This window comes from Orycteropus afer, unplaced genomic scaffold (genome assembly GCF_000298275.1).
Source record: "Orycteropus afer afer isolate SDZICR_OR568_19922 unplaced genomic scaffold, OryAfe1.0 scaffold00443, whole genome shotgun sequence".
NCBI classification, from domain to species: domain Eukaryota; kingdom Metazoa; phylum Chordata; class Mammalia; order Tubulidentata; family Orycteropodidae; genus Orycteropus; species Orycteropus afer.
The window spans coordinates 1762482-1773320 of record NW_006922030.1 but is presented as its reverse complement, the minus strand read 5'-3'; the positions used below and the strand labels follow the sequence as shown (position 1 = coordinate 1773320).

Genomic DNA, 10839 nt, shown 5'->3' with positions numbered 1-10839 from the left:
TTAACATTTTATCTTATGAAAAGTTAACTATCAATCTGATTTTAGATTTTCCTTGTAAATTTAGCATTTAAAACAGTATTTGCATGAAAATTGTCAAGGAAGAGTATATAGATATCAATATGTAAACATTTAAGGAGCTCTTAGTGCTGTGGTTAAGGCTGCTTACGAAAACTTTGGTGGTTCAAGCCTACCAGCTGTTCCATGGGAGAGAGATGAGGGAGTCTGCTTTCATAATGGTTTCCAGCCTTGGAAATTCGATGGAGATTGCTATGAGCCAGAATCAAACTCAATCACAGTGGGTTGGGTTATATAAACATTTATTCAACTATTTTCTTTTAAATGGGCTTTGGAGCATTCAATGATAAAGAAGATCTAATATCTTACAGAAAAGGATATCTTTTAAGATAAAAGAAAGACAATAGATGAGTTGGAAATATAGGAAACTTCTTTGTGAATGGACCAAAGAATTGAAAAGAATGGTCAGTACTCAAAGTAATTATACTGATAGGGAACTGAAGATAATTCAGATTAGGAAATGGACAATATGAACAAAAACCCTGACAGAACTTGTGGAAGTAAGTAAAGACTCATGTTTCTCATAAGAAGTTATTTTTTCACTATTTCTATTAACATTAATTGCAATTTTAAAGTTTATATTGAAAGTACAATGATGAGTTTCTGTTAAATATCTGATTTTCTGTGTAATTGAATCCTAAAAGTAAGTCTAACTTCTGGATCTTTAGCAATAAACACAGTAACAAGTACTTATCTGGTAGCAATTACCAAAGTACAAACTGAAAACTTAGAGAGGGACAAGCTATATCCTTTATATCTTTAGATATATGACAAAAAAAAAAACATAGTTTTTTTTCTTGAAGGAGATCCATGTTAAAATTTCTATATTCTTATGGCTTTATGTCTTGAAAATATATTCATCAAGTACACTGTAACCTATAATGAAATTCACCATTTTCTATCAAATGACCAGAAAAGAATGCAAGACTCAAAGAATGCAGGAGAAATGGTAAACAACATTCTCATATTCAAATTGCTTATGCAACATCTAAGGCCAGAGGACATCAGTATTTTTGCATAATATAGTTAGAGAAAGGAGGCAACTATACCATGCAAAAATAATATTCCTCAAGCAACAAGACAAAATTAATTTCATTATAGAAAATACACATTTTTTATATATGACACATTTGGAATTGAAACAACCAGTAGAATAAACTATGCCGGGCTTAAGTGAATGATTATTCTATTGCTTTCCTGTCGAATTTCTGATTTGTTTTTCTTCCTTCATTTATGGTCACCATTTGGAACCATCATTACTAATATCATGTTATAAAGTAGGGTCTACTGTTTTATGGTAGTGTTTTATTTTGTAATGTCATTTAAAGAACACAGGATGACACTATAGAAGAAAAATGCATTGATACCAATACAATCCCTTTTATCCAGCAAATCACAGATTTGTTTAGCACTAAGTAGGAGAGCATGACATAGAAAATCTTTTCCAGCTGCCTAGTAATTCAATTCAATTAAATAAACATTCACATTATTTCATGTGCTAGCCATGAAAGACATGGGTGTCACTCAATAAAAAGAAGAATCATGTGCTCACTTACTAATTTGATTCGGTGGCCAGGAGTGGCACTGATTTCCCACATGCATTCCTTCCTGCTTGGGTACTTGTCCGGCCAGTTGGGACTGGTGATTACACCAGTAGGACTGTGGATCTTCTGTTCACACTCAGCTGCCCCAATAAAATAATATCAGTCAGTATGAAAGTGCAGCCTAGGACTAGGCCAGAAAGCAAGGAGCCTATTTACCCACTATCCTGTTGAAAGATTTTTCTGAATGCTAGCTAATCATCACTCTATTCTCCGTTATCTTATTCATCTGCTTGGCAAACATGTTGCTGAGCATAATCAAGCAATGTTTGTTTTCTTGCTTCTATGAAATTAAGTGTTTCCCATGAATCAGATAAATGTCTAAAAGAAAATGAACACTCTCCTTAAAACTACCAGATCTATAAGCTCAGACTTCAACAGAACCACATACATTGACAATCAAGGAAATCAACACTTGCTATGAGCAAAATATTTAATGCACCACCACAAAGAGAAATAAACAGACTACACCATTTGCAATTCACTGCTGTTTCTATTAGCAGAAACATCATTTATAGTTAATCAACATCTTTAAGCCATTTTATGAATCATGTGTTTACATTTTCCCTCTTCTTTGTCATCCTAAGTTAAAGTTTATACCTCAATACCTAAACTATAATTTTAATTGCTACAGTAAATTAACCCTAATTTCATCAAAGCAAAACATTAAAAAATAAACGGAAAAACGAGTGAATAGACTAGACATAGAGAAAGCTTCTGAACTAACTACTAAGGATCTCTCATTAAATTAAAATGAAATTTCCTTTAGGCTTTTCACAATTAAGATAGCCGCACCTTAGAAGAAATCAGTCCACATTTTTACTATGAAGTTTGAAAAAGTATCTAACATCCTCAGGCTGTGTTAATCCTATATGCATTACTTAGCATGAAGCAGCACCCTACATACCCTGTTTTAGGAATGGAATGTTATACAAATTTTGTATTGTGTCCTAAAATAAAATTAGAACTCCATTTGGGGCGATTCTTTATTATATGGACCTGCATAACAAGGATAATATGTCCAACACTAATGTGCTTTTTATTGTCGCCGCTAGTGTTGCATTCCCTAATATTAGATTTTTGTCTTAATTGTAATAGGTTTCCATAGGGAGATTTGGATTTGTAACAGAGAAGTACAAAAAACAGAAAGGTGAAGTTCAGCTTCTTTCAAACAAAATAGCATTGTATAGCAAGACAATAGCCTTAAGAATCTAGATCCTGTTTTGACACAGGGTTTTCTAAATTTCATTATCCTGTCCCCACCTTGACATATGAAATGTGGAGGGTGCAGGGATTTGCAATCTACAAGGCAAAGGCAAGAGGCTTGCTGCTAAACTACAATACCATGGTAGAGGGTAGTATTGTACTTCATATATGAACTTTATTAAGTTCATATAGAAGGTAGTATATTAATTATATTAAGGAGTATCTGGAAATTATTCTATCTAAAAGAAAGATTTCTATAATTTCTTAAAATTGTTGACAACTGTAAAGAATAGGGTCTGAATTAAATTATATTTGTTACCTATGAGCCACTGTCTACATACATGATCTCTAAATTACTTCATATTTCTCTAAATTATTTTGAATGTCTACAAAATAATAAGGCCTATTTCATAGCTTCTTGGTTTAAAACACTTTACCAAATTACAAACATTGGGATTCTCATGGGCTTAAGGCCACATGTGAAAGTAGAGAAAGAAAAACAAAATCTGCTTACCTACTATTCTGGGTAATTTTATTATATCAATGAAATAAAATAAACCCTGATATGATAATATTTGAGTCATAATTAAATAGAACAAGGGTAAATTCAGGATATTATATACTATTCTAATGTGTATCTGAGGAATTACTATCTAACCGTGGTTCTAGTCAGGCATCTGCTGAAGATTATGGTTTTAAAACCTACTTTAGTAATTATCTTCTTAAGACATATAAATATATTATATAAATCCAATTTAGTAGAAAATTCAAGAGCAGACCCTCAAAGAAAGAAAGAAAAACCGAATAAGTAATTCTTCTTCTTATTTGGCCCATAGCATCTGAAGGGATTAAGAAAATTGTTTTCTAAAAACAAAAAAAAAAAAATAGAATTTTGAAGGCCTTGAGGACAAGAGCTGTAAGCCTACTATGGCTTCTACTGTGCTTCATTTGGCCAAAACCGTGATAAAATCTTAAAATGGCACCATATCTACCATTTTCAAATGTCTTTCCTCTGGTGAGCATTTGAGTTTGATACTTCTGGTATTTAAAGTGACATCATTCTTATAGCACATTTATGAAATATTTTTGTGAGGAAAATTTCACCAACTGCAAAACATTTTGCAGAAGTTTAAATATAGACACTATCACAAGGCCTGTTCTACAAAGACCTGGGGACAATGTGGTGCCTTTCTGGCTGGCAGATGGCATCATAGCAGCTTCTCTGTCTGTTATACAAAGTTATTATAATGCTACCCATGTTCGAAGTGCAGAACTTTTAGGTAATATAATAAGGTTTCTAATAGTATGCCTTGTATCTTTCAAACTTCCAGAGAAAATTTTTCTTAATATTTGAATCATCTGCAGTGATATCACTCATTGATATGATGATGAACTCTATTTGGAAGCTCTGCTTTATCTATACTACATGAATTTCTAGATGCTGTCAAGGAAAGAGTACTCTTCTCCATACCTTCCTTGCAGTCATGTTTATTTTCATGCAGTACAAATCCATTACGGCACTGACACATGTAGCTGCCCATTGTGTTGACACATTCATGTTGACACCCGCCATTGTCCTTAGAGCATTCGTCTTTGTCTGGCAAAGAAATAACCCCATAGTTTAGTAAATAGCTTTAAAAAATAAAACATAAATATAATATATAAAAAGATAATCATTTAGTTGTGGTTAAGACTAACAAAGGGTAAACTTAAGTCACAGCTTCCCTTATGTCAATACAAAGCAAACAAAATATATTGTGTCTTACTTTTACTCATTCATTGTTTAGCTTAAACTTGTACCATGGGTTGAGTGTCTAAAGATGACAATTTACAGTCCTCTTTCACTCGTATGCTGCAATAAGGCTTTTGAGTAGAAGAAAGGGAAAATCAATTGATATTTTTCCAACAAATCTAACCACACATTACCAGTTACAAAAATTAAGAACTGTATTTTGAATTAAGACAATAAATGACATTTAAGTAGATGGAAATCCTTCAATATATTAACCATGGTATATAGACAAAGGCTAAACAATATTCCAAGATTTACATGTAATCATTAAAAAAAAAAATCACTCAGTAATATACTGTAGTTGATTTTTCTTTTTCATTAACTTTGCAATCGTGCTTAGCATTAGTTAAGCTGGACATTCATAACACTGAACGACAGAAAAAGCCTTTGTTAGACTGCTCTAAGAAACTTTATATATTTTAAACAAATCTAATCTGGCAGACTTGTTTATTAATAAGTAATCCCCTTGAACAGCTTTTACTATGGTAAAAGTAAAATAGAGGTTAGACTTGGAAATAGTGCTTTAAGAAATAGCCAACAAATTCACTCCAGGGAAAAAAGCCAAACAAGATTAGCAGGCAGTCAATCCAGTGAGAGCCATCAGCCACTGCACTATGTCACTCAGCTGTCACTCCATGGCTGACTTGTCCATTAAAGTTAAAACTGGCAGATTGCTCCTGACACTTATATATGATGGCACATCACTCAGACTTCCATCAGTCCCGAGCACAGAGAACAAAAAGAATATGTTACAGTCACACCAGAGGTTTGGCTGAATCTAAAATATATGTTACCAACTTATTTTTCTATTGAGTGGTATGGAGCTCATGGTGGTACACAAAGCATGCTACTTTTGCTTCTTTCTCAGTCAATGTGATCAAATCAATAGTCACTCTATAGAAATATGCTTAGGGAAGATATTTTTACTAAAGAATCTGACAAATCTGATAATTTTTAAGGAGGCATCTACTTTTCCACTTTTAGAGATTCATCATACAATATACCCTGTATGTTTAATGAGAAGTATACATGCATTGACAATACCAGAACATTCCAGATACATAGTGGCAATGTCAAAGTTTAAAGAATCTAACAGAATCAGAATCAGAATTTACATAGTGGTTAAAGCATTTGGCTGCTAACAGAAAGTCAGTGGTTTGAGTCCACCAGCTGCTTTGAAGGGGAAAGATGACATAGTCACTTCCATAAAGATTTATAGCTTTGGAAACCCTATGGGGCAGTTCTACTCCTATAGGTCCTATAGGATCATCATGAGGCAGAATCGACTCAGTGGCAGTGGGTTTACTTTTTTGGTTTATATCATACGTTTATCTTGACATTTCCATCACTCTTTTAATATTTGTTATGGCACTTGACTGCTAACCAGAAGGCTGGCGGTTCAAACCCACCAGCCACTCCTCGGAAGGAAGGTTGGGCATTCCTACTTCCATAGTGATACTACCTTGGAAACCCAAGGAGGTGTCGCTATGAGTCGGGGCCGACTCGATGGCAAATAACAACAACAACAACAATGGATACAATAAAGGGGAACATAAGTATAATAAAGAATATTATTCTCTAAAAGAGTGTCAAGTGTTAAAATGTGATCGATATAAGAAGTTAGTAGAGAATTAGCTTTGTAAATTTAATTTTTGAACAATTTACAATAATCTAGAAACCCAGTTTCCTTTTTAACTGTATGAACAGTTAGAGTTATTGTTTATGGTTTATGAATAACTATACAGCAATTGTGGATGGTAGGAGCTCTGGTAGCATACTACTTAAGGCACTTGACTGCTAACCAGAGGCTGGTGGTTCAAACTCACCAGCCACTCCTCGGAAGAAAGATGGGGCAATCTACTTGCATAGTGATACTGCCTTGGAAACCCAAGGAGGTTTCGCTATGAGTCGGGTCTGACTCGAAGGCACATAACAACAACAATTGTGGATGGTACACCATACTTCTTACCACCATGGTGTCAGCTCCCACTATTTTGAAATTAAGGCAGTGAAGGAGTAAATGGCTTAAACTTACTATCTTTCAGACAACTTTCTGGAGGCTCTTAAGAAGTTTCAGAAAAAAATACTTCTGCATGAGTGGATATAAAAATGCATGTTACCATTGTTAAATGGAAACAGTCAATTCAAATGTTTGCAGTATCAGAATTATTTATCCTGAGATAGAAATGTATTTACTATGAAAATGTATATGTAATGAGTGCTTGGTGTATATAAATATGACCTGATAGAGTACACTTTACTTGCATTATAGGTCAACCAGACTTTTGAGAGTAATTTGAAAACATAAGAAATGTTAATAAAATAATGCAGAGAACATTAGATCACATTTGCAATTGATTGCTAATCAACTGCTCACGAACCAACACCACAGTGGTATGGACTGTCTGCATAATACTACATACCTGTTTAGACTGTTTTACATGATAAACATAAATATGTTTTAAAAATATATATGAGAACAATTTAGTATTGCTGAATTCTAAAATTCATAATCATTTTATAATAAAAAGTTACAATACATAAAATATTGCTAACTTCTAAACTTTCTTCTAGTAGAAAGAAGTTACTATCTTATATTTCTAAGTTTAAATTTTTCTTAAGATATGACAGAATATAATCTAACCTGTGGTAATGATAACTAAAGAGAAATAAAGGTTAAAGCAAAACCAATACAATTTTAATTATAGCTTTTTGTAGTCAATTATTCATGTATTTGTTATGCTAGAAAAATAGCGATAACAAGAGGAAAGAAACATAAGAGGCAGAAAAGCAGGAGGACAATGAGGAGCAGATTTTATATAGTTATTGTTGCCAAAGTATGTATTTCATTTCCTTTCACATTTGAGCAGTGTCTCCTGCCCTCACTCTTACGTTTGATGTTGTATAACTGCATCAATATCACATGGAAATCAATATCACATGGAAATTAAGAGTGAGCCAATAAGCTGCTGGAATACATTCATGGGTTAATCTAAATTTTAGCTAAAATTCAAAACTGGACTGACCAAAATAACTACTAAAGCAGCAGGGGAAAGTTATCATGCCCAGCAAAGTAGCATATACACTGTGCCAACATATATCAAATAGTCATATGAAAAGAGAAAATTTCAGTAAATCTTTGTAATGCTAAATATTAACAATCCAGATATTTTACATCATGCAGACAAAAAAAGATATATATTTAACTTAAGATTTGAAGTTGTCTAGTGAGTAGTGGATACAGTGTGGTTGTTTTTAAAATACCTGTTTGAATAGGAGATAATAAGGGATTTTAATTGAAAATTTATAAAATTTTTAATTATCCATGCTGATGAGAAATAGCAACACTATATATGAATTCTGAAAATATATTTGGAGCTTCTTATTTATGAAAGGCCATTCAATTAGGGAAAAAAAGTTACTGACTTATGTTTTCACTTTCCCTTTTACCTATTAGGACATAAGCTCTACAGACACTCTGAACAACGAAAATCCAAGGAAAGAGAAGGGCGAAGAATGCAGTTTCAAGTATTTATCATAGTGTCTGCATAAGAAATTTAATAAATAAGAATTCTATCAATAATTCATTTGAAATTTTCTACCATTTTCACATTGTAGGCACAAAATAAAGAAAATTCATCTTTATTGTGACGAAAACAAATGTTTTGTTGAATAGAAATAAAAACATTTATTTTCTGCAGATGGAAATTAACCTCCTTCTTTAGAATGGACATATCTTCTTTCCATTCTTCCATGTTAGATGAAGAAAAAGTCATTATTAGGGGAAAAAGTGGTGGCAATCTCCCATCTGAGGCCTGTAGCATATGTCTAAGATAACGAAAGGCCATCAGTCTATGAATAATACATACTGGAAGGAACTGAAGTGGCAACCTGTATCAAGTTCTTGCAAGATTCAAAAACAAAAAGTTTCTCTCTGCAGAAAGCTTCCTTATCTGTAGGAAAAAGAAGTAAACAGTCCATGCCCTAGAACAGAAACTTATGTAAGCAGATATTTTCACACTAAATGCTTAGGATATGAGTTAAACAATCGCATGCCCACTCATGTTCACACACTCACATACTCATGGGCAAGTTTCAACACCAAACTACCTAATAAATAGTCACCTTCAAAAATGCACTAATTCATGCCACAGAGACCTAAAACAGATAATTTACTGTTTCCATAAACATGCAGATATTTCAATTGAAATGTCAGTAACAATGAAAACTTGGGAGTAACAATCAAAATCATTTAGGAAAGTTTTAATAATATTACTATTGGTGATTAATCACACTAATATTTAAAATTTTGTTTCAATGGTTAGGCTGAACTTCTTTTACAAACAGCTATGACCACCCCATGAAAGAAATGACATATAACAGAGACACTTTTACACAATATCAGTATTGGTACACAGTGAAAGGAGGGTTCAGATGACTTGAATATTTCACAAATCATTTTATCCAACTCCTACATTTGTAACAGACAGTAATGAATTGAAAATCAGAAATGGGGTTTTATCCCATTTCTGCCACTGAGAAATTCACCAGGCCCATCATTGATTGCTATATCACATTTTCATTACATTTGTGTCTAAGGGTGACTATTAGTAAGATTTTCACCATGGCAGAGGTCATTCTTGAAGCTTTTCACTGACATAGGATTAGTTAGGAGCTCTGTTAGTGTAATGCCTAAGGCATTTGACTGCTAACCACAAGCCTAGCAGTTCAAACCCACCACTAACTCCTCAGAAGGAAGGTTGGGCAATCTACTTCCTAAGAGATACTGCCTCAGAAACCCAACAAAGAGTCTATGGGTAAGATTTTCATCATGGCAGAGGTCATTCTTGAAGCTTTTCACTGACACAGGTTTAGTTAGAGAAGTAAAATGTCTACAGTCTACTCTCATTGACTAAAATTCTTTGTTGCATTATTCCCAAATAATAAGCCCTATAATTAAAATTTTGAAAGCATGCCAAGTTTCCCAAATGCTTCTATTTACATTTACAAAATCTTACTAGTTTTCCCTTAATGTTAATCCTTTTAACAAAAAAGAAACTTTGTTGTGAAGAATACAGCTAACTGTCTCATCACGTAAAATAAGTAAGTAAAGTGCATTTTGTAAACCTGTTTAGATTTGAATATAAAGATTCAAACATATCGTATAAAAGGAAGTTTGGCTGGTAAAAAAATGAATGGCTTGACCATTATACTCTTTTAAGGTCCGTCTACACATGATCAAATTGACAACAGCAACTGGAAACATTAGATAGGAATCCTAAGGGGCAGTGAGTTTATGCTGATGGGGGAGGAACAACTCAGAAAAGGAGGGTGAGACTGATTGTGTAGCTCAGAATGCAAGCAATGTCACCGAATTATAGAAACTGTTGAATTGATGTATGTTCTACTGTATATATTCTCAACAACAACAAATAAATTACATAAGAAAAAAAGAAAATTATGTATGTTTTTACCATCATATACGTCATTATTGTTGTTGTTGTTGTTGTCGTTATCTGCCGTTGAGTCAGACCCAACTCACAGCAACCCCTCCTTGGGTTTCTGAGGCTACTCTAATAACAAACCTCATTCAGTCCAAGAAAATAACTAATACATTTTGGATTAGATATCTTCTAGAAAATGTCTATATAACTATATGATTAATTACAAATTAAATAAATATACCCATTCACATAATATCAAAATAACCTCATTCTGACATTCTTAATTACCTTATATGCTTTAACATCACTTCTTTACATGTTTTTTAAATGTGCCCTGGAATCAGCACAATATGTCACACTTTGATTTTTGTAGAGGAATATGTAGATTTTCTGTTGTATAATAAGGTAACATAAATTCCTAAGCTTTGGCTAATGTTCATGAGGAATTTATATGCTTTTTAATTAAAGTTGTTATAGTTTCTTAATTTTATGGGCATAGAAGCTACAGTAATTACTGATGTTTTTATTCTGCTTCCAAATTCTTAGAGTCATCCTTCCAATTCCTTGTCTTGACTAAGTCAATAAAGTGCTTATTTAAAATTTGAGGCCAGGTGAAAGAATAAATAAAATCTCTAGGTGATTATTTTCTACATAGCAGCATGTTGAAAATAATGCTATTATTTTATTTTATATATTATTATTTTATATATATATATATATA

At 32.9% G+C, this 10839-nt stretch overlaps 1 protein-coding gene across 1 annotated transcript in view; it reads right to left on the bottom strand.

Moving 5' to 3' along the window:
• TLL1 (tolloid like 1) overlaps positions 1-10839 on the bottom strand; it is a 381362-nt gene that overhangs the window by 50757 nt on the left and 319766 nt on the right. The window contains exons 17-18 of the mRNA XM_007954208.2: positions 4354-4479; positions 1632-1759 (exon numbers count right to left, since the gene is read on the bottom strand). Of these exons, the coding sequence (XP_007952399.1) occupies positions 1632-1759; positions 4354-4479 (254 nt within the window). The remainder of the gene's footprint in view (positions 1-1631; positions 1760-4353; positions 4480-10839) is intronic.